At 42.7% G+C, this 24,481-nt stretch overlaps 2 protein-coding genes across 2 annotated transcripts; one reads left to right on the top strand and one right to left on the bottom strand.

Moving 5' to 3' along the window:
- Positions 1-2,292: 2,292 nt before the first annotated feature.
- On the top strand, positions 2,293-5,887 carry rpl14 (ribosomal protein L14). Its single transcript, XM_063056431.1, has 6 exons — positions 2,293-2,385; positions 2,764-2,865; positions 3,676-3,770; positions 4,905-5,004; positions 5,110-5,163; positions 5,778-5,887. The coding sequence occupies exons 1-6, from the start codon at positions 2,305-2,307 to the stop codon at positions 5,838-5,840; spliced, it is 495 nt and encodes a 164-aa protein (XP_062912501.1). The 5' UTR covers positions 2,293-2,304; the 3' UTR covers positions 5,841-5,887.
- Positions 5,888-6,032: 145 nt separating this feature from the next.
- Positions 6,033-24,156, bottom strand: entpd3 (ectonucleoside triphosphate diphosphohydrolase 3). The gene is made up of 9 exons (XM_063056418.1): positions 24,040-24,156; positions 22,751-22,868; positions 21,811-21,961; positions 19,286-19,445; positions 17,097-17,324; positions 15,425-15,700; positions 15,234-15,344; positions 14,728-14,865; positions 6,033-8,375 (listed from the first exon to the last, which is right to left on the bottom strand). The coding sequence occupies exons 1-9, from the start codon at positions 24,154-24,156 to the stop codon at positions 8,178-8,180; spliced, it is 1,497 nt and encodes a 498-aa protein (XP_062912488.1). The 3' UTR covers positions 6,033-8,177.
- Between the last annotated feature and the right edge of the window lie 325 nt (positions 24,157-24,481).

Below are 24,481 nucleotides of genomic sequence, written 5' to 3'. Positions count from 1 at the left end.
ATCTGCTGCTTTTTGTTAATTTTTTACGGATAATCATGTTCCTCTATTTCCCCTTGAGTAACCGATTCAGCAGGACTTAATCTAAGACCAGTGATAGCCTCCTGGAACAAAGTATCCAAATAACCTTCTGGATATATCCTAATATTTAACTTAGCACCTAACTCCCTGAAATCACTTTGCAGAACCTCATCCCTCTCCCTACCTATGTCGTTGGTAACGATATGGACCATGACCTCTGGTTGCTCACCATGCCACCTAAAAGCATAGAGGACTTGATCCGAGATGTCCTGGACCCTGGCACCTGGGAGGCAACATATCATTTGGGAATCTTGTTCTCGCCCACAGAACCTCTTTGCTTTTCCCCTAACTAACGAATCCCCTAACGCCACAGCTCGGCTCTTCTCCTCCTTTCCCTTCTGAGCTACAGTGCCAGAGACCTGACCGCTGTGACCTTCCTCTGCTCGGTCATTCCACCTCCGCCCCCCGCAACAACTGCATCCCAGGTAGTATGGCTGGTGTTGAGGGGAATGGCCACAGGGGCACGCTGCACTGCTGTTTAATGCCTTTCACCCTCCTTTCTGTCTGATTACCTAATTAGCTATTAAGTACTAGTTTGCCACTTTGCATGGCATTTTTATCTTTGCAAATGGAACCTGCAAGGTTTAGACAATCCAATGCTTAAAACAAAATTAAACAAATAAATATTTAACTTGAAATCAGCTCGAACAGTGCATTCCACAGCACGTTTAAAGGGAATCAGGCAGAGAACCGATAGGGATCAGATGTGTTTGGTAGAGATGATGCCCACATAACCACCGGAGATGATAGACGCTTGGTGTGGCCATTGCAGGGGCTCAGTGGGGAAGGATCACAGGATAGGGTTCTTCCGCTACTGCACAGGGTTGGGTGAGGAAGCCCCACAATTATGTAGTTGTGTATCAGGGGGCCACCGTCCTTACATATCTGGAGAAGAAGGATGCTTATGTGAGAATGCTGTTCTTGGACTTCAGTTCAGCATCCAACACCATAGTTTCATCCAGGCTCGACAAGAAGCTCACAGACCTCGGCCTTGACCCTGCCTTGTGCAGCTGGATCCTGGACTTCCTGTCAGATTGTCAGCAGGTTGTAAGAGTGGGCTCCTTCACCTCCAACCCTCTGACTCTCAATACAGGAGCCCTTCAGGGCTACGTACTGAGTCCCCTCCTTTACTCTCTGTATACCCATGACTGTCACCACCCATAGCTCCAATCTGCTAATTAAATTTGCTGATGACACTACATTGATTGGCCTAATCTCAAACAATAATGAGGTGGCCTACAGGGAAGAAGTCATCTCTCTGACACAGTGGTGTCAAGAAAACAACCTCTCTCTCAATGTTGCAAAAATGAAGGAGCTGGTTGTGGATTACAGGAGGAATGGAGACGGGCTAATCCCTATTGACGTAAATGGATCTGGGGTTGAGAGGATAAACAGCTTCAAGTTCCTCGGCATCCGCATCACCGAGGATATCACATGGTCTGTACACACCAGCTGTGTGGTGAAACAAGCACAACAACACCTCTTTCACCTCAGATGGTTGAGGAAGTTTGGTATGGGCCCCCAGATCCTAAGAACTTTCTACAGAGCACAATTGAGAGCATCCTGACTGGCTGCATCACTGCCTGGTATGGGAACTGTACCTCCCTTAATCGCAGGACTCTGCAGAGAGTGGTGAGGACAGCCCAGCACATCTCTAGTTGTGAACTTCCCATGATTCAGAACATTTACAAGGACAGGTGTGTACAAAGGACCTGTAGGATCATTGGGGGCCCAAATCACCCCAACCACAATCTATTCCAGCTGCTACCATCCGGGAAGTGGTACCGCAGCATAAAAGCCAGGACCAACAGGCTCCGAGACAGCTTCTTCCACCAGGCTATCAGACTGATTAACTCATGCTGATCTGAGTGTATTCTATATATATTATAAATTACTATGATTGCACATTGCACATTTAGATGGAGACGTAACATAAAGATCTTTAATCTTCATGTATATGAAGGATGTAAGTAATTATCCAATTCAATGAGTGGCAAATCATATTGGTTTTAAGAAATGTAATGGATCGCTACTTAACTCATTTTCTATTAATGCAAAAATGAAAAATCATTGTACAGTTTATTCTTATAGATATTACGTTTGATATAAAAAGGAAGGATAGGTGCGGGCCAATAACTTGTACATAACTCCGTAAACTGCCCAAATGAAGCCCCGCAACCTGTCATCCCTCCGTACGCATGCGCAGCAGCGGGCTGTTTGGAGCGCATGCGCCCCGCCTGGGTTTTGGTCAGGAGCGGAAGCGGAAACAGCTCCTCTTTCTCTTCGACTCGCGGGCGAATCGCCATGGTGAGTGTGCTGCCGAGCGCAGTGTGGCGGTTCGGGGATTCGGGGCGCCGGCTCCCGGTCACCGGGGCTCTGGGGTCCGGGTTCCCCGTCTTCCGTTGCCGGTACGTTGGGCCCTGCCCTCCGCCGGGCATGTGAGGCCGTATCAAACCTCCCTCCTTCTACCGGCTGGCTGAGGGCCTGCGCTCGGGCCTCGGCGCCGCGTGGGCTCCGGAAGGTTGGATCCGCCGCTGGCACGGAGTGAAGTAAGCGGAGGTGTGTGAAGGCCTCGTACGCCATCCCGGCGTATTGGGTGTAGCCCGGTTCTCGGGGCTCACTGACTCTTGTCCCTTTCCCCCACTACCCGCCTGGTCCTTCACTCGGCTCTCCTTGTGGTTTCAGGTCTACAAGCGGTACGTGGAGATTGGCCGCGTGGCCTACATCGCTTTCGGTCCACACGCCGGCAAGCTAGTAGCGATCGTCGATGTCATCGACCAGAACCGGGTAGGTGCTGCCAGGACCGGGGTTACTGTAGTGCAGGTCCTGAAGCCGGCCACTGTCGGGTCTCATCGTGGCAGAGTTACATTTGGTGTGGACTTCAAAATGTCCTTCCTCTGTGTCTTTTCTTGCTGACTGCTAGTCTGCAGTACTGAATTCTGTGGGCTGACACTGATCTTTAGTTTGCAAACTGGTCAACTTCATCTTGAGCTTGACTTGGTTTTCCGTGTGTGGGTAACGAGCTGGCAAGTTTGTGGGTGGTATTTTTACATCCTTTGTACCGCATGCCTAAATGTGATTTTTATATCCCCAGTTTTTTGTTTTGTGCCCCCAACTCTAAATAAAACTCTTCCTCACTGTGTTTTAATACTCCCAGGAAGGATTTGCACGTGGAATAACTGTTTTGAGTCTTTGATCTTTTCCTTTGGACAGTTGGGAACTTTAGATATCTTGTTTATGTGGCGTTTGTTTGGTACCATTGGGAATGTTACATGTGTGTTTTGGACTTCATTAGACACAATTCTGATTTTGTCCATTGGTGTTTATCCATTGTATTCTGTTTAGTGTTTTGTTACTCCTGAATGAGGAAATTCCTTACTATATGATTGCTAACTCCATTTCTATTCTCATTTTTCTTGTTCATTGCCCACATTTGTAATGCGCCCGAAATGGCTTTTTGTGCTTAGGGAAAATGGAAGGTTGCTAACCTTTGAAATGATTTGTGAAGTTGATAATTAAACATTGTACATTTATACTTAAACAGCTTGTTTTGAAGTTCTTGCACCTTTAAATGTGGTTTTTGAACCTCTCTCTCAGGCTTTGGTCGATGGTCCTTGCAGTAGTGTAAGGAGGCAGGCTATGCCATTTAAATGCATGCAGCTCACTGACTTCAAGATTAAAATACCACATAGGTAAGATCTTGATTTCATTTTGCTTAAATCTTAATTTTTTTTATGTTTAACTTGCTGAACTCAGATTGGTTTGCAGAGTGTTTCCAGCATTTTAAGCAAAACTGAAGGTTAGATTGAAGTCAAGCCTGGGTTATTGGGCCATTTTTGAACTTAAATAATTTTGTGCCCACAGTTAAAGCTACTGCTTTGCATCTTCAGGGCCTTCGGTTCAGTCCTTATCTTTGTGCTATCCATGTGGAGTTTGCATATTTTCTGTGACTTTATTTGCCCTGTGTGTTCTGGATTCCTTCCGAAGTAAAAAAAGACCTGCCCATCACCTCTTCTGGTGCCCCTCCACCCTGAGAGTGGCCTCATCATGGCATGTCAGAATGGGGATTGGAATTAAAACAGTTGGCCATCAGGAAATCCTGCTTTTTGCAGATGGAGCAAAAGTGGTCCCCAATTTATGTAGCGTCTCGTCAGTGTAAAAGAGGCTGGACACGAGGTGACCCCAGCAGATTCACAGAAGTGTTCTTTCATCTGGGAGGATTATTTGGTGCCCCTAAGTGGAGATGAGGAAGGAGGTGAATGGACAAGGGAAACACGGATGCATCTAGTGCTCCTGATGCTGCCTCCTCTGCTAAAAAATGCTGGGATGTAAATGCCATTTAATGTGGTTTCTTGGCTAAGCATCAAGAGTTGATGGGCATGTGAGTGAATTGTGGGCAGCAAAATAGGCGAAGCTGGAAATGTGATTTACTGGATTGCTCTGTTGGAAGCCCGGCTGGTCCAGTGATGGCCTTCTGTGTTATAACGAGCAAATAATGTTGACCTTGTTACCTTCAGGACTGTTGTGATTGTACAGTGGTATGTTGAAATGTCTGCACGTAGCAGAAACTACAGCCAGCTGAGTAGCATCAGTGGGGCGGTGGTGGTTGGGATGTGATATGCAAGGTGGAAAAAAACTGGAGATGTGTTGTGCACATAGGTTGTGGAAAGATTATGATTTGGGGCATGGTAGAGAGCAGAAATGATTGTGTCCTGGTCACTGAGTCAGAAGATTGTACTGCTATAACTGAAATGATTTTACTCCCCTTGTTACTTGCTGTAGTTTGCATGGTTTCCTTTATGCTGACTTTATATTTAATTTTCTAGTGTGCGTCACAAGTTTGTTAAAGCTGCTTGGGAAAAAGAGAAAATCAATGAGAAATGGGAAGCAACTCGTTGGGCGAAGAAGATCGAAGCCCGGGCAAAGGTGAGTACTTTTCCAAATGGCTTCCCTTTGTTCTTATTAAAAGATCTGCAGTGAACATTTGGTAATATTTTTTCAAAATGATGGATATACACTGTCTTCCCACAGAGAGCTAAAATGACTGATTTTGACCGCTATAAAGTCATGAAGGCCAAGAAAATGGTAAGTTTGTTTTGAGTTGTATACAGAGCCTTTTGCACCATGCTCTAAATTCTGCTGATCACTTGGGCCTTGAGTAATGAGATCACCTGTTGTCTGTTTGTGTATTAGATTGACTTTCTTTGTAGTGGTTTTGGATTGCTTGGGTAATGGAAGTATCTTGTGAAAGGAGTTTCTTTCCCATAATGGCTTTTAAGTTATTCATTAGAGTTAAAAGCATTGGGGACAACACTTTTATGGTCAGGTAAATGTTATTAGTAAGATGTAAAGCAAATTTAACTGAAGTCCAAAAGGTTATGCATACTTTGTAGACCCTTTCTGATTTGCATTATAGTCATAAAGGGGGGATGTGTATGCCAAATAAATGAGCGTCAATTCCAGATGCTGTCAGACAGTTCATATCTGGCTGAACAGTAACATGTGGCGCTGACAGTGACAGTGTCAGTGTTGAATGATTCATGCAGGCTGGATTGTTAGCAACAATCTGCTGGAGAAACTCAACAAGTTAACCACTTTGGGGGTGGGGGTGTGCATTGTAGGTGGAGAATTGTCAATGCCTTGGGATGAAGCCCTGCATCAAAGTAGATTATTAATGCTTTGTTTTTATTCTTCTTCAGAGGAACAGAATCATCAAGCTAGAATTGTCTAAACTGAAGAAAGCTGCCAGCAAAAAGGCATGAATGTCCACCCTTGAACAAAACAATAAATAACATGTATTAACACCAAATTGTTCTGTCATGAATATACATCCAGTGTTTTGAGATCCTTGCCCAAGTAATGTAGCACATCTGATATTTTTAAAGTCATACAGTGTGGGGAAACAAGCCCTTGCTGTGACTACACTGTACATCAACCACTTGTACACTTGGGGTGATTTACAGTAGCTAATTAATCTAGCAACCCTTGGGGTTGGGGGGGGGGGGAACCCAGATACTGTGAGAGACCATACAGATAAACAAATTCCTCACAGCGAATCCAGTTCTTGATTGAACCTGTGTCTCTGGCCCTGCGGCAGTGGCTTTTCTTGTTTCTGTATTTGCAGAATTTTGCTACATGGGGGCGCTTAACAAACTATGCAATGAAATTGTATCTTAACATTGCACAACTTTTAATGTACGACAGCAGCAACGTGTTTGGTACCATGCCCATTTTCTGTGAAATATGTTGAGTTTGTGAAGCTAACGATATTAATGTTGAGTATCAAGATTTTGTGATCTCGTTTGGAAAAAAATGCAACCAGCCATTTGTTAAAGATAATTGCTTTCAACATCCGATGCAATAAATCAATAGCTTCACTGATGTAACTGAGATTAATTCACAACATCCATTGCCATCTTCCAGTGTGCTGGATATAGTGCAAGATCATTTATTGGTTCTCTGTTAAGTAAATACTGCATGCTGAAATTGTCCATTCTATCACTATTGGTTTAGTTTAGTTTGTGGCTAGGGCTTAGTGATTAGATAAGGTTTCTTTTTTGTGTATGTGATACTTGGGCAATGTGTACTTTCTTGGAGATGTCAATGTTGTACATATTTCAAATATTGAAGATAAATCTTGGGTGTCATCTGTGGAGGGAAAGTTGAAATTGCAGGGTAATAGCTGGATTTTTGCTTCTTGGATGTAATTGCCGGGCACTTATATGGTGTGAATGACCCCAGGCCTGCATATTGTCCAGGATTTGCATTTGGATGTGGACTGATGAATTTTGTAAGGAGTCTTGAATGGTGTTGAAACACTGCTGCCATCAGTGGAGCTTGTGATTGAAAGAGGGCCATTGAAGCAGCTAAAGATGTTCAGGGTGTTGGAGTACCATCCTGGGGTATGGTCTTGTGGGTCTTGTTCTGTGGTCTTCTGGTTAGAATGCATGTAGTTCTGTGCGGTAGCTTCACCTGGTTAGCAGAATATAAGCTATACCATCCAATGATTTCAAAATTAGTTTTACTCTTGTGATAACTCCTGTAGCTAATACTTTGAATGACTTCAAAAATATCAATAAGATTTTTACCTTAAGTGAGCAACTATGAAAAAGGTTTTGTATTTGAAGTAAAGCTTGGGTCAAACAGCAATAGTGCAGAGATTTTCTCTTGCATTTTCGTTGGAATGGGGGGAAACTTCATGTTTGGTGCTTTATTTATCTAACCAAGAATTGAGGCGGGGGAGGAATGAGTCAAGGTTCAAAGGGAACTGGATTTCTAAATGTAAAAATGGGCATGTTAATATAATTTTGCTTCTACCCACCAAGCTTCTTAGTCTGCAAAAGTAAATGTCTCATCTATTGTGCATAGTATTAGTAGCTTTCCCTATGTGTAAACAATGATTGGAAGTTTTAATCTGCTTCCATTTGTCTCATTGTACAGTGTTCTGAACCACTAGAGGCTTTTGCATAATTTTGACCATAATGTGCTGTTATTTTCACATGACTTCACTATTACTGTTAGCTTTTGGCATTCAAAGTAAATTTATCATCAAAGTACGTATAATGTGCCCATATACAACCCTGAGAATCATTTTCTTGTGGGCATACACAGTACATCCAAGAAGTGATAGAATCCATGGAAGTTTGCACCCAATAGGAGGTGCAAACAACCAATGTGCAAAAGACAGTAAACTACAAACATAAAAATAATAAGCAATAAATATTGAGTACATGAGACAATTCCTTTAACAGTGAGTCCATAGGTTGTGAGAACAGTTCAGTGTTAGGATGGTTAAAGTTTCCTCTGGCTCAAGAGTCTGATGGTTGAGGGGTAAGAACTGTTCCTGAACCTAGTGGTGTGGGTCTTGAGGCTCCTGTACTTCAATGAAGCATCATTTCCATGTAGCATCAGCATCTTGGAAGGTGGATTCACTAGGATTTCATACTGCTTGTGATATTTGTATAAAGTCCACAGGGATTTTGTATGTAATAGGGATAACAGGACTGACAAGTGTTGATTTTTTCCCCCTCCTGTCCTGGTATTTCAATTTCATCCAGATGTCATTGTTTCTTCCCACTCTGATGCCCATTGGCAAATGGTCATATGAATGGAATTGATCGTATGACTGAAATACAAATGAAAAAGGAACAGAATAGGGCCAGAACTATAAACAGAAGCAAGAGTCCGCTGAATGCACTTTCACTCATTGGTGTTCGGCTCACTTGATTTTCTGCAGGGATCATGTTGGTAAGGTTCAACATATAACCAAGTGACCAGCCTATGCTGTTGTTTTCCACCTGCAACATAGGAAAGTGTATCAGTGGGTGATAAGAATACAAGTTTCATTTCTGTAGCGCCCCAAGGTTTCAGAAGACTACATTGATATTCATAGTGTCACTTTTATCTCTAGATTGAATCGTCACAGAGCAGCTATATGTGATATTACCTGGTGGCTTCCAACTTCTTTATAATACACACCATCCTCAATAAACTATTCTTAAGATTATTCATGATTTATAATGTCATTTCATTCACCGGTTCCACATGCACCTGCTCTAGCTTCGGATGAATTGCTTTATTACGTATGAAGTACAGTGAAAAACTGTTATGCATGTCATCCATGTGTATTTGTTTACACAAGAAAAACAACTGCACAACAGTGTCGAGAGTTACAGAACCTATTGTAGACAGTAAGCTTCAAGGTGGATTGTGAGGTCAAGCGTCTATCTTATTGTACTAAGGGGCGATAAGAGTCATAACAGCATGTACTATCTGAGTTTGGTGGTAGGTGTTTTCAAGTTGTGTCTTCTGCCCGATGGAGCAACTTGTAATAGTATGGGCATTAAGGGCATTTTCTTCCATGATGTTTCAGAGAACTGTTACAAATTAAATTTGGCCCCAAGTCATTTGAGATGTTAGGACAGATAACTTAGTCTAAGGAAGCAAAGGTTTACGGGCAACTGGAGATTATGGGCTTCAGTATGATCCATAAGAGAGACTTGAAAGAGAGCAGAAATCTTGGAGCCCAAGTTAAGATCTCTTAGTGGCCTTCAAGTTTTTTAAAATTTTCATTGTAATTTCCAACAGCCCTATAAACCTCCAGTTTCTGAAGAAATACTGTACAAACTAAACTCACCATTGATTAGATCATTCATTGCAGAATTCTTAGGTGTAGATTTCAGATTGTGTGAAAGGATATCAATGTGTCTGCTTAAAAAATTGAAGTTCAACCATAGTGCCAGTACGTTGGTTTCTACCTACCAGTTTAGAAACTTTTTAAATTAACTTGAAATATTTTTTTTGGTGCTATGTAATAACTACCTGCTACAAAATCTGATGCTTGCTGACCAGGGGGTCATTTACTGATATCTACTAGTTACCTTTTACAACCACTTCCATTGTAATGAGCTAACTTCTGCATTTTAGTCAGCTAATATACAACTTCTGCCAATCTATCAAGTTAACTGGATTTACAGCTATTACGACTAGGGAAGGAAAAGAGCATCGAGTTGATATCTTATCTAACCTCCTATAGCTAAACAACTATCCATAGGTTCAAGATTATTCAATAAATAAGTCTAAAGGCAAACAAATAATTGTTAGTCTGGATCCGATGCAGCCTTTAAAAACACACTAAAGAACACAATTTTAAAAATGATAAATATAAATACATTATATATGCATTGATTTTATGCACATAAAGTAAAGGTATAACTGCCTCTGCATAAGGTGACTGATGATAAAATAGTGGGGTAGGTTAGTAGGTGGATGTGTTAATCAACCTTACTGCTTGGGGAAAGTCTAGTCCTAGCGTGGATGCTATGTAGCCTTGTCCCTGATCAGAGTGGGTGGAGTCCTTTATGATAGCTGGCCTTTTTCCAACACCTATCTGTATACAGTGGCGTGCAAAGGTTTGGGAACCCCGGTCAAAATTTCTGTTACTGTGAATAGCTAAGCGAGTAAAAGATGCACTGATTTCCAAAAGTCATAAAGTTAAAGACGACACATTTCTTTAATATTTTAATCAAGAAAACTTATTTTATTTCCATCTTTTACAGTTTCAAAATAACAAAAAAGGAAAAGGGCCCGAAGGAAAAGTTTAGGCACCCTGCATGGCAGTACTTAGTCACACCCCCTTCGGCAGCATCACAGCTTGTAAATGCTCTTTGTAGCCAACTAAGAGTCTTTCAGTTCTTGTTTGGGGGATTTTCACCCATTCTTCTTTGCAAAAGGCTTCTAGTTCTGTGAGATTCTTGAGCCATCTTGAATGCAGTGCTCTTATGAGGTCTATCCACAGATTCTCAATGATGTTTAGGTCAGGGGACTGTGAGGGCCATGGCAAAACCTTCAGTTTGCGCCTCTTGAGGTAGTCCATTTTGGATTTTGAGGTGTGCTTAGGTTCATTGTCCTGTTGTAGAAGCCATCGTCTTTTCATCTTTGGCTTTTTTACAGATAGTGTGATGTTTGCTTCCAGAATTTGCTGGTATTTAATTGAATTCATTCTTCCCTCTACTAGTAAATGTTCCCCATGCCACTGGCTACAACACAAGCCCAAAGCATGATCGATCCACCCCCGTGCTTAACAGTTGGAGAGGGGTTCTTTTTTTTTCTCTCCAAACATACCTTTGTTCATTGAAGTCAAAAAGTTCTATTCAAAATGTTGAAAGGAACATCTAAACAAGCCTGATGCATTTGGGAAACAAATCCTATGGATTGATGAAGTTAAAATATAACATTTTGGCAGCAATGAGCATAGGTATGTTTGGAGAAAAAGGGTGCAGAATTTCATGAAAAGAACCCCTCTCCAACTGTTAAGCACGGGGGTGGATCGATCATGCTTTGGGCTTGTGTTGCAGCCAGTCGCACGGGGAATATTCACTGCTTGAGGGAAGAATGAATTCAATTAAATACCAGCAAATTCTGGAAGCAAACATCACACCATCTGTAAAAATACCGAAGGGAAAAAAAAAGAGGATGGCTTCTACAACAGGATAATGAACCTAAACACGCCTCAAAATCCGCAATGGGCTACATCAAGGGCTGAAGGTTTTGCCATGGCCCTCACAGTCCCCTGACTCAAACATCACTGAGAATCTGTGGATAGACACAGAACATTATTAATGAGTTTTCTTGATTGCATAGGTTGAGCGAGATGTGCACTCCTAGGAACTGAAAACTGCTCGAGGTTTCCACTGCTTTGCTGCTGATGTAAGAGGGGTGTGAGTTCTTCTGAAGTCAATAACCATCTCCTTTCATCTTTTTGACATTGAGGAAGAGGTTATTTGCCTGGATGAACTGCTGAGCTTTTCCAGTGCCTTTGCACGTTCCAGATTTTCCAGCAGCTGCAGTCTCTGCTAAACAGAAATTATTTATAACTTCCGCCATCTCCTACAGGATTCCATCGTCAGACACATCATTATCTCTCTCTCTGTCTTTGTCTCTGTCTCTCAGAATCATGGAGAGAATGATCCCCTCATCCCTCCACCAATTCCCTTTCTCCAGATACGCATCCCTGTAGTGAAACAAAGTGTTACATCTGCCCCTACACCGCCTCCCTTACCACCACCAGCCCTTCCAGGTGAGGCAGTCTTTCACATGTTAATCTGTTGTTATTTATTGCTCCCACTTCTCTACGTTGATAAGACCAGACACAGGTTGGGTACCCTTGCTTCTTTCCTTTCTTGCACCAACCTCTGCCCTCAGCCTCCACTGCCAGGTCAAGGCTAAATGCAAATTAGAGAAACAGCACCTCATATTCCCTCTGGGTGACCTCCAACCTGATGGCAAGAACACTGAATTCTCAGAGTTCTGGTAACTGCTTCCTTCTCCCCTTTTTCCCCTTCCATTACTCTCTCCATCTGCCCATCACCCACTGGTTACCTTCCCCACCTCCTTCTCTTTCTTCCACGTTCCACTGAACACTCCTACCAGATTTCATTTTCAGCCTTTATCACTTCCACCTATTACCTCCAGATTCTGACATCATTCCCATTCTTGTGCTCTCCCTTTCTCACTTACCTATCACCACCACCCCCCATCACATGGATTTATATATCACATTCCAGCTCTTGCTTCACTGTCTCTCCCCCCCCCCCCACCGCCACCTTATCATACCAGTTGCCTCTCCCTTGTCCAGATGAAGGATCTCAACCCAAAATATTGACTTTCCATTTTCCTCCTTAGATACTACCTGACCAGCACCTTTGTGTTGCTCTAGACCAGTGGTTCCCTAAGTGGGTGATATCGCCCCTCCCAGAAGTGGTGGGACTTCATAAGAGGGTGATAAAGATAATGAGGGGTTGGGGGTAGACACTTGGGAGTAAGGGGGGACAACTGAGGGATTTGATCTGTGCCTCATAATTGATTACAATGATCACATAATCACCTCATCTCTTGCTAACGCACTATTCTCTTCGACTTTGATCAAAGTTCTATACTTCGCACATGATGGCAAATCTGGACTGAAGAAGTTGTTCTATTTCTGAGCCTTTTCACTATTACAGTACAGTGTTAGCTAGTACTATTCCCATACTCGTCATGCAGCGAAGCTCGTATGGCTTTCATCATGAAGTGATACAATTCCTGTTAATTAGGGTAGGGCGTTCAAAGGGGTAAAGTTCAAAATCTGCCCTTTCAAATGGTCTTGACGACATTTGAAGGCTCCTTCAACATTTGAAAAGGATACCCTCTGATAAAGCAAACAAGAACTTGGCTTATTTCCGGTACACTTCAAAACATGTTTGCCAGCACTTCAAAATGAAACAGTTTGTGTGCTTCATACAACCTTCCATTGCTCATTGTTACATCAGGAAAGCCACATATGATTGGAGAAGAAATGATTCTGCCAGCAGTAAAGGAGATTCTGAGTACAGTTTTGCGTAAGTCACCAGACCAAATAATTAAAATGATTCCACTCAGTAACAGCTCTTTTCAAAGATGAATAGATGAAATCTCTGAAAATGTGGAAGACACATTGTGCAACATCTCTAGGAGAACAGTATCTGCTCTGCAATTGGATGCATCACTTTGCTAGGCAGCAAATCTTTACTTTTTGGTTTTGTTCACCTAAGATGAAACCATGGAAAAGGAAGTACTGATCTTGATACAAAATTACTTTGAGCCGAGGCTGAGATTCAAAAGGTCATATTAAGACTTTTGGTGGCAGAATCTCTGCTAACCTGCACTGTGGAAAAAGGTCAAGATGTTCTTTATTGCCTTTCCCATATTTAGTGGACCATGGTTTCAGTGAAGTCACCCAACTTCTTTCAAATCAACGAAACGTACTGCAAGTTACTGAACATGGGGATCTAAGACCCCTTCTTAGTGATATTCAGCTTGATGTTGAGAAGTTGATATCACTGCACCAAGCCCACCATCTCACTGAAAGGTGGAAAGGCAATGAAGTAGTGAATAGTTGGACTACTGATGTACTCTATAAAATTGTGGATGAAAATTGTTCTTATTGTAATTATAAAGAAATAATTTTTACCTTTAAATAGATCTGAATATGTTTTGCAACAATTTGTCACTGCTCTGAATTTGCAGTTCCTATTTTCTTTCGCTGTGCATTGTAAATCAAAACTCTTGATAGTGTTTATGTAATGGCCAGAAAGGGAGAGTGGTTCACGGGGATGTGGTCTGGGAGCCAAGGGGGCAGTAACCAAAAAAATTTGGGAACCACTGCTCTAGACTTCCAGCATCATATCTTCTGGTATGGAGGTGCCACTGTGCAGGGCTGGGAAAATCGACAGAAAGTTGTAAACTCTGCCAGCTCCATCATGGGCACCTGTCTCCCCAGCTTCCAAAATACCTTCAAAAGGCAATGCCTGAAAAAGGCGGCATCCAGCATTAAGGACCTTCATCGCCCAGGAATGCCCCCTTCTCATTGCTACCATCAGGAGCCTGAAGGCACGTACTGAATGTTTCAGGAACAGCTTCTTCCCCTCTATCGTCAGATTTCTGAATGGTCAACGAACCCATGAACACTTCCTCTATTTCTTTTCCCTCTCTTTTTGTGCTACCTATTTAATTATTTTATATATACTTTTATTATAATTTATAGTTTTGTGAATATATGTTGCAATGTACTGCTGCCTCAAAACAACAAATTTCATGACATATGCTGGCGATATTAAACCTGATTTCAATTCTGCACTCTCTCGTTGCACAACTAAACCAGTTCTACGTATTTTTCCATTTTCCATTGTCAATTGTTCAGAAAATATAAATTTGGCACTCAAATCCTGGACTAGAAGTTTTATTATACATCTTCAAGAGTGCACAGATTAAAATAAACAAATTCATTTCAGTTATGCCAATAGATCTTCGAACTCTGGTGAATGAAGGAAGAGAAAATCCCACACACCTCAACACATCTGCAAAATTAATTGAATATGCTACAGGTGCTGCTGTGTGCAGTGAACCATTTCACTCTTGATATTATTCCATTCAATAAGCTCATTGAAACAGTGAGATGAATCTTCCTTCCAAAGTGTCTCAGTAACATGCCCTGATGGTGAGTGAAGATATTTCCCTCCCCTTTCATCAGGGTTAGGATTTGTAGGAATTAAAATCTAAGTCCTATCAAATACATCACAAAAAGCACATAACATCAATGGAGCTGTAAAATCAATGTTTTTTTGTACTTGCCTGTTTCTGAAAATTAATATTGGTCCAAGTCTGTTCATTAAACTTGTAACCCTCCATTAGTAGAACAAAGATGTAATAGGCATTGAAACAAAATGCTTTGCGATACAGGTCTGGCACATTTGGCAGTAATTGTTGGACCTGCAAGATAGATATTTTAGTTTATATGTAGGCTAATGGTCATGAAGTGCTTTTATATTACATCTATCACTGTCAATTTATATTTGATTTGTTAGATGCGTACCCCATCTCTAAAATGCAGTACTTCAGAAGTGATTTACATAAGCAGTGTGTCATGGGCCATGCCTGTCTGCTTTTCAAATAGGCACACCTTAAGCAACACTCAGCACCTGACATGTGCTTCTCCTGTGTAATAAGTCTACCCAGTAAAGGTGTTAAGAATGATCTCTCTCAGTGATACCAAAGCAGACAAGCTCACAGCCACCATGGATTTAAGGCGCTCTGCCGATTTAAGTGAACAAGAAACAGTTTTGAATTACGTCACTTACTTGATTCCAGTTTTTCCTACAGAAAGACTGGACTGTTGAATGGAAGACATCTATGGGAAATGATCCAGTTAAGTTCAAGGCTTCCATTGTATCATAGAAACCAGAAAAGGCCTAGATAAGGAGAAATAAATTCATGACTTGAACAATATGAGGAAATCAAGTTGTGACGTTCCATTTAGCTAGTAACCTACCACAAATTTGCCTTGTATCAGTTGATTGATTGGAACAAGACGCTCTCTCCAGACGCCCTTAACGTAGGAAGATTTAAAGTTAAATATTGATAACAACTGCCGGCAGCACTGAATAGGATCTCCAGTCCCAATGAGAGTGATATTATTGTCAGGATTATAGCCCTCTCGTAACTTCGCTCCAATGCATGAACTTCCAAGGACTTCCTCCATTGGGAGCATCATGGTGTAGTGTGAGGGAAGGCAAGGATCTTCAACGGATGATTTATTGGCAGATTTCTGAGTTTATGAAACATAAGTATGTGAAAATATGTACATGTTTAAGCAGTTATAGATCTTATAAAAATAAAACAAAGAACTTGTATTTTATAGCACTTTAAGAGATTGAGTGAACACATAGACACAAAAAAGTGAAAACAAAATTAGCAACAGTTATTCAGCCCCGTGAGTCTGTTCTGCCATTTCATTTGATTAGGATCAGATTTGATATCGCTGACTTGTATTACATTTTGCTGCAGCAGTACAGTGCAAGGACATAAAATTACCATAAACTACAAAAATAAATTGTGCAAAAATAAAGAATAACATGGTTGTGCTCATGGGCTCATCAACCATTCAGAAATCTGATGGCTGAGGGGAATAAGCCGTTTCTGATTCATTCAGTATGGGTCTTCAGATTCCTGATACACCTCCCCAATGATAGTAACGAGAAGAGGGCATCCATCTATCACAATCTGTGCCTTCTGCAGCCTCTTGTGATCCCATGCTTTAGAGCTTCCATATCAGGCTGTGCTGCAAATGATCAGATTCCTATGCAAAAATAATCTCTGCATTTCTGTCTACCCACAGTGACCTTTCACCAGCTTGCTTATCAACTATCTGTCCATTTCTGCCCTAACAGTACTTAACTGTCAATACTGAGGGAAAGTAAATGGTCCTATGTGCATTAAATGGGTGACCCTTCATTCTCAAAGTGACCTGCTGTTCTAAATTCTCTACTTATCCACCCCGCCAAGATACATTGACAGAATGGATGTAGATACCTCCACGCTTGAGGTACAGAAGCCTGAAGTCGCACTAAACTAGGTTCAATAGCAGCTTCATCCTTTCAAACGTCCAGTTCTTGGACCAACTAGTACAACCCTACTCATCTCAGTTTAGCAACATTGTGACCACTTTGATCACTTTGCACTAAAGTAGACCCTTTTTGTTCTAATTTTGTTCTTTCTTTTAAAAATCATGTATAATTTTTATTTTTCTTGTGACTGCTGTGTATATGATGCAATGTGCCCATAATGCTGCTGCAGGTAAGTTTTTCATTGCACATGTGCCTATGACCATCAATTTGACTTTGACTCCAGAACTGGTGCTGTTAAAGTAAGGTCTGCCTTCTCTGGTGAGCAAAAAAGATTCCTTCACAATTTTGAAAGTGTGAGTGAGCTCTTCATGACCAATTTTTAATATTAATGCGTACTGATGAAGAGTCCTGATCTGGTCACTATCAGATTGCTATTACAGGTGCTTGCTCTCTACGTCACAATCAAACTTTCAAACTTATCTATGAAACATTTAGAATGTCCTACTGTGTTGAAAGATGTTTAAGATGTGTGAGCCTTTAATGGTGTTGAAACACTGAAAAACACTTGCAGCTAGTCTGAACTCTTAGCGGTTTTACCTGAATGAGATTTGCCCAATAAATGTTCTCAGCTTCATCTCGTCCATAACAGCCCAGGCTTTCAATGTAGACATCATATTTGTTGTTATACAGTGTGATTTCTGTAATCTCGTACTTGTGTGAACGCATCTCGGGGACAAATGCTATTTCTGTCGAAGCCCCACCCAGATCCAGGGTACCTTTCGTCTTTATAGTGAGAGGTCGATTTAATTGTTTCCAAATACGTCTCTGCCAAGGGATTTGGGTGAGAAAACAGACGAGCATTAATAATGTTGGGCGGAGACAATGACAAATTGCAATTATATGGTGATAATGCAAAGTGTTTCTGTAGTGCTCCGAGATGTGCAAACAAACAAAATTTGGCATCGAGCCACATTAGCATAGGGGAGCAGTTTGTCTAGCTGTTAGGTAGCTCTTTATAAATAGCACAAGGAAAAGTTGGAAGCTTTGCTTCATCTGAGAAAAGGGGTCCTAACTTCAAGCCACACTCCTGGGACTTGCACACATAACTTAAATTGTGGTACAAGGGAAATGCTACAATATTTGTACATACAGTAATATCCTTTGGATATAATGTTTAACAGAGGTTCGAGCTCCTCTCACAAACATAAAAGATCCCAAAGCAGCATAATAAAGAAGATCACCGAGACTCTCCCTTGCATTGTAGTTTGTATTCATTGCTAACTTGACCCTCAAGCAGATCCACTGGTGATGAAGGCTGTCCCATTTAGCTAACTGTATGCTTGTCAATAATATCCATGTTGTAACCATGCATTATTGTTGGCTGCATGAGCTTCTGGGATACGATGGGCCATGTCTATAAGCAACTTGGTTTTCAAAATGGCACACCCTAAGCAAGAATCTCCATAAGACATAAATGTGTCTTGTCCTGTGTAATAACTTTATCCAGTCAAGACATTTAAAAAGACTGCTCCCATTGAGATGTCATAGTAGTGAAAGTATTTACAAATGCTAGACCTTTCTCTGATAGAGCACCCTGCCCAGCACTCTGTGCCCAAGTACTAATGATACAAAGGAGAGTCTCTGCCACTGGTAGCGGTCAGCCCCAAGATTAAAGGAAGAGGGCTAGCAGATCCTCCACTCAAAAGCATGGTCTCACTCTACCAGAAATATTTCCACTGCCCTTTACATCTTTCTCTGAAACTTAAAATTAACATGATTGCTAACTTGTCCGTTCTGATACAGGGTCTTCAACCTGAAAAAGCGACTCTGCTTCTCGTAAACACAAAATACTGTGCAGACGCTGGGGTCAAAGCAACACTCACAACGCGCTGGAGAAACTCAGCAGGTCGGGCAGCATCAGTGGAAATGACCAGTCGACGTTTCGGGCTGGAACCCTTCATCAGGACTGTAGGGGGAAGGGGCAGAGGCCCTATAAAGAAGGTAGGGGGAGGGTGGGAAGGAGAAGGCTGGTAGGTTCCAAGTGAAGAACCAGTAAGGGGAAAGATAAAGGGGTGGGGGAGGGGAAGCAGGGAAGTGATAGGCAGGAAAGGTGAAGAAAGAATAGGGTAGTAGGGAAGCAGAGTTGAAAACAGACAGGATCTCTCAGTAGCCACCCACTTCAACTTTGCTTCCCACTCCCATTCAGATATGTCCATACATGGCCTCCTCTACTGCCATGATGAGGCTAAACTCAGGTTGGAGGAGCAACACTTCATATACCGTCCAGGTAGTCTCGAGCCCCTTGGTGTGAACAAAGAATTCTCCATTTTCCGGTAATTCCCTCCCCCTCCCTTCCCCTATCCCTATGTTACTCTGCCCCCTCCTCCAGCTGCCTACCACCTCCCTCTTGGTTCCGCCTCCTTCTACTACCCATTGTGTTTTCCCCTATTCCTTCTTCACCTTTCCTGCCTATCCCCTCCCTGCTTCCCCTCTCCCACCCCTTTATCTTTCCACTTACTGGTTTTTCACCTGGACCCTACCAGCCTTCTCCTTCCCACCCTACCCCCCTACCTTCTTTATAGGGCCTCTGCCCCTTCCCCCTACAGTCCTGACGAAGGGTTCCGGCCCAAAACGTCGACTGATCATTTCCACGGATGCTGCCCGACCTGCTGAGCTCCTGCAGCGCGTTGTGAGTGTGACTCTGCTTCTCTCTCCATAGATGCTGCTTCACCTGCTTTTAATCCGCTCACAACATTCCCTACCTCATGAATGTGACTTTGACAAACCTGGCGGAAGTTACCCAGTAAATAATTCGCCGTAATCCATCCGTAGGCCCCTTCCTCTTTCCCTGAGATAATTTGGGCACCTTTAAAATCAAATGGTGAGGAGCGGAGGTAGTTTTCAATGGCAGAGAGGATCATAGTAGAGGCAGATGAATTCTGTGTTCTGACAGATGGAACAGAAGAGGTGGAGCCAAGTTAAAGACATGTACACCTTTTTCATTTGGAACATGTAAGATTGGCAAGGGTCTAGACAGAGTAAATATTGAGAGCATGTTTTCTATCATGGGATAGTACAGAACCGGAGGGCATGGTGTCAGAATAAAGTAGCATCCATTTAAATCTGATGAGAAAGAACTATTTCTCTCAGAGAGTGAGTCTTTGGATCATCTTAGTGTAGAGCTGAGCCAAAGGCCACAGGGGAAATGCAAGAGTGTGACCTGAGGAATGTCAGTTTAGCCATAATCGTATTGATTGGAGACCGTGCAAGGGGTTAAATGACCCCCTCCTCTTATGAAAAATCATTGGCAAGTAGGATTAATGAGAGCCCCAAGATGATAATCAAGGATAAAGGAGGAAACATGTACTTCGAAGCGGAGAATATGGATGAGGTCCTAAATGGGTGCTTTGTGTTGGTATTTACCAAGGTGATAATAGTGAGATCTGTATGGAATGTGCTAATATGCTGGGGCATTTAGAGATAAAGAAATTGTTAGCATTGAGTCTCTTGAAGAAAGTTAAGGCGTATGTCCCCAGTGTCTGATGGGACACACTCAGATTATTGAGAGATGCAAGGGTGAGTTAGCTGTAACCTTGACTAAGATCTTCATTTTCTCTAGCAACAGGTGAGGTCCCAGAGGACTAGCAAGTAGCTAATGTTAACAACAGGAATTCTGCAGATGCTGGAAATTCAAGCAACACACATCAAAGTTCACCTCCAACGGGATCCCACCACTAAGCACATCTTTCCCTCCCCCCCCACTGCTTTCCACAGGGATCGCTCCCTACGCGACTCCCTTGTCCATTCGTCCCCCCCATCCCTCCCCACTGATCTCCCTCCTGGCACTTATCCTTGTAAGCGGAAAGAGTGCTACACATGCCCTTACACTTCCTCCCTTACCACCATTCAGGGCCCCAAACAGTCCTTCCAGGTGAGGCATCACTTCACCTGTGAGTCGGCTGGGGTGATACACTGCGTCCGGTGCTCCCGATGTGGCCTTTTATATATTGCAAGGCCCGACGCAGACTGGGAGACCGTTTCGCTGAACACCTATGCTCTGTCCGCCAGAGAAAGCAGGATCTCCCAGTGGCCACACATTTTAATTCCACATCCCATTCCCATTCTGACATGTCTATCCACGGCCTCCTCTACTGTAAAGATGAAGCCACACTCAGGTTGGAGGAACAACACCTTATATTCCATTTGGGTAGCCTCCAACCTGATGGCATGAACATTGACTTCTCTAACTTCCGCTAAGGCCCCACCTCCCCCTCGTACCCCATCCCTATTTATTTTTATACACACATTCTTTCTCTCACTCTCCTTTTTCTCCCTCTGCCCCTCTGACAATACCCCTTGCCTATCCTCTGGGTTCCCCCCACCCCTTGTCTTTCTCCCTGGACCTCCTGTCCCATGATCCTCTCACATCCCCTTTGCCAATCACCTATCCAGCTCTTGGCTCCATCCCTCCCCCTCCTGTCTTCTATCATTTTGGATCTCCCCACTCCCCTCCCACTTTCAAATCTCTTACTAACTCTTCCTTCAGTTAGTCCTGACGAAGGGTCTCGGCCTGAAACGTCGACTGTACCTCTTCCTAGAGATGCTGCCTGGCCTGCTGCGTTCACCAGCAACTTTGAAGTAGCTAATGTTGTTTTGATATTCCAGAAGGGAAATAGGAATAATCCTGGAAACTATAGACTGGTGAGCCTCACATCAGTGATAGGGAATCTGTATGAGAGGATTTTTAGAGGGTAGGATTTATGAACATTTGGAAAACCATAGTCTAAACAGGGATAGGCAGTATGGCTTTGTGTGGGCCAATTCATGTCCTGGTAACTTGACTGAGTTTTTTGAGGAGATGACGAAGGTGACTGATGAAGATAGAGGTGTGGATGTAGTCTACAAAGTCCCTCATGGTAGGCTCATCCAGAAGACTGAGATACATAGAATTCCTAGTGACTTGGCCTTTTGGATTCAGAATTGGCTGCATCGTAGAAGACAGATGGTAGTGGTTGATTGGACTTATTCTGGCTGGAGGTACAGGAGAAGTGGTGTTTCACAGAGAATGGAGGGATGTCACATCTTAGTGTGCAGAGAATGGAGGAACATAGGCATTAGGTAGGCAGGGGAGATTAATTTAGTCAGATATTTAATCCTTGTTTAATTAGTTTGGCACTGCTAAGTGGATGGAAGGACCTGTTCTTGTGCTGTAGTATTCTGTGTTCTATTATAATCTCAGGGTTTTTTGAATGACTTAGTCTTTTCACTTTGCAGTGTGATATTGTTTAAGTAAATGTTCTTATTATCTTACCGGAGTAGTCGCATTCCTGCACTAGCTCCAAAATAGAGTGGCGTAGCGTTGTGTTTCTCTGCCGGGATCTCTTCTATTGTTTTATTGAGACACTGTTCCAATGAAGAAGCTGCCTCCGCTGGGTTATGGTCAAAATCAGAAATGGCCGATCCTGATAATGGGAAGACATATACTTTAAAGAATCCTAAAGTCCTCAGGCGTTCCCAAAGCATAATTTTCAGCCGTTTGTCACATCCACCTATCATTTTCCAGTGTCTCCCATTACTTTCATTCCCCCCTTCTCAACTAGGTCCACTGATATCTCGTTAGCTCTTTCTCTACTCCTTCCCTTCACCCTGTTATACTGGTTATCAAAGCAGCTGAAGAATCCCGGCCTGAAATGTCGACTATCCACTGAACTCCTTCAGCATCTTGTGTGTTGTTACTGATAATGAAGTCCTGTATGTCACACCTTAGGCACGGCCAGCTCCATAAATAATTGTACAAAAATGACAGGATCGGTTTAAGTGATGCTGTTTGGGATACCATAGAGAGTACCCTGGCACTTCATCAAAGTTGCTATAGGATCTCTTTGTGCTTGACCAATAGGAACTTGTAACTGCAATACCATTTCCCTTTTGAAAGATGGTACCCCTAACCCTTAAGAACTCCCTCATTGAATGTGTAAACCCAGAATTTTTTTTACACAGGCCCAAGTCCATGACCTTCTAACTCAGTCAAGGGCACTGTCCAAGAGAAACAGTTTCCCCTCCTGTCGGTGTAGCCTTTATGAAAAGCCCCCATTGCCACAGTGAATGAGCAACGCTAAAGCTGATCAGCATCTAATGCTAGTTTTCCTTTTCTGTTATCACGTTCTCCCCAACAAGTCTTTAAATTTTGTGAATTAATTGCCTCTTTTAACCAATGAGAGGTACGTTTGAAATGTACTTGCGTTCCGCACCTTCAATTTTACATTTGTACTTTTCACTGACGACACCCGTGTTATTCTCCTTTTCCGCCGGCCAGTTATAAACATAAACAGTTGTACTCGAGGCTCCTGCGTCGAAGACAATTCCGTACTTGAAAAGATGCACGGTTAGGACATAGTAAGGGATAGTTAAAACTGTGATAAAGTACAATTAACGACAGGTGATACGATTAGTTGGATCGTAGTTAGATGCAGTTATAATATAGATTCAATTAGGCCGTGATTGTATAGGGCAGAACTTTAGGTACACTTAGGGTACATTTAGATGTTGTTATTGTGTTGGTAGTTGGATACAAATGGAGTACAAGAAGATACAGTTAGACTACAGTAAGATACAGTCTACGTCAATGTTTAATGTGTGGTAGTAATATTTCCCATTACATTTCCTCTGTCAACAGTCACAATATGGTTATAGCGTTCATGTCCTTGCTGGCCACGCAGACCATCTGGTTCCCCTCCCTAGTCACCCTCCAATGTTTATCCCCCTTTATGCACTTCTCCCACTTCCTTTCCTCTACTGAGATTGGAATTGCCTCCACAACCTGCGTACGTTTGGCTTCTAGACCTGACTCCTCTCGGCCCTCGGTAACCACACGGTTGCTTTGATTCCCTCCCACACCCCAAAGGTGTACAGATTGGTCTGTTAATCGGTCACTGCAAGCTGACCAGTTGTGTAAGAGTTAGTGATGGAATCGGAGGAGTTTGAAGAGGGATGTGAGGAGAATAAAATAACGTCAGGGTAGGATTAGTTCCCAGGAATGCAGGAAATGGAGGTTTGGCCTGCTAGAGGTACAGTACCTAAGAAGATGGTGGCATTTACAGTGTAAAAGCACCTCAACCTTTCTTTCCCAGGCAGGAGGTTCTAAAAAAAAGACAGCACTGGTTCAAGATCAGAGATGAGAGATTTAAGAAGCATATTGGGGCAGCTTCTTCACGCAGAGGGTGGGCACGTATCTGGGATGAGCTCTAATAAATTGTAGTCGAGACAGGCACATTGGCAATGCTTAGGAGGCATCTGGACAAGTAGAGGTTTACAGGGCTATGGACCAACCATGAGCAGATGGAACCAGCTCTCTGGACAACACAGCTGGCATGAATGTGTTGGGCCCAAAGGGCCTGTTTCCATGGTGTCACACACCAGGACTGGTTTCCTGGGCTGAAGGGCCCATTTCCTCACTGGACAATTCTATATCCACTCTGAGTCCCAACTCATTCACGAGCGCGTGCTTGCATTTCCTGCCCAGCTGCAAAGAGCGACCTACCTTTAGCCCAGCAGCGATAGTGTGATTCTTCAAGTGCATGATGGCGATAACCATGATAGCAACAACACTGCTTAGAAGGATTATGATTGCGGCTAAAATTGGTTTCTTCAGCTCCATCGTTCAGCCTCCCTGTACAAAGTGGCAACGTTTTAACTTGATAAATTGGTTCATCATTGACACACACACTGGGGTACAGTGCAAAACTTAATTTTGCATGCCATCTATACGAATCATTTCATCGCATCAGTGCATAGAGTTGGCGCAAAGGAAAAACAGTACCAGAACCGTAGAATAAAGTGTGACAGTTACAGAGAAAGTGCAGCACAGGCAGGCAACAAGTTGCAAAAAGGCCATAATGAGATTGATTGTGAGGTCAAGAGTCCATTCGTCATAGACTGTAATAGTCTTAAACGGGATGGGAATAGCTACAAATAAAAAGCAG

This window comes from Mobula hypostoma, chromosome 1 (assembly GCF_963921235.1).
Source record: "Mobula hypostoma chromosome 1, sMobHyp1.1, whole genome shotgun sequence".
Taxonomy (NCBI): Eukaryota; Metazoa; Chordata; class Chondrichthyes; order Myliobatiformes; family Myliobatidae; genus Mobula; species Mobula hypostoma.
The sequence above is the reverse complement of the archived record's forward strand: the minus strand, read 5'-3'. Positions and strand labels throughout refer to the sequence as shown.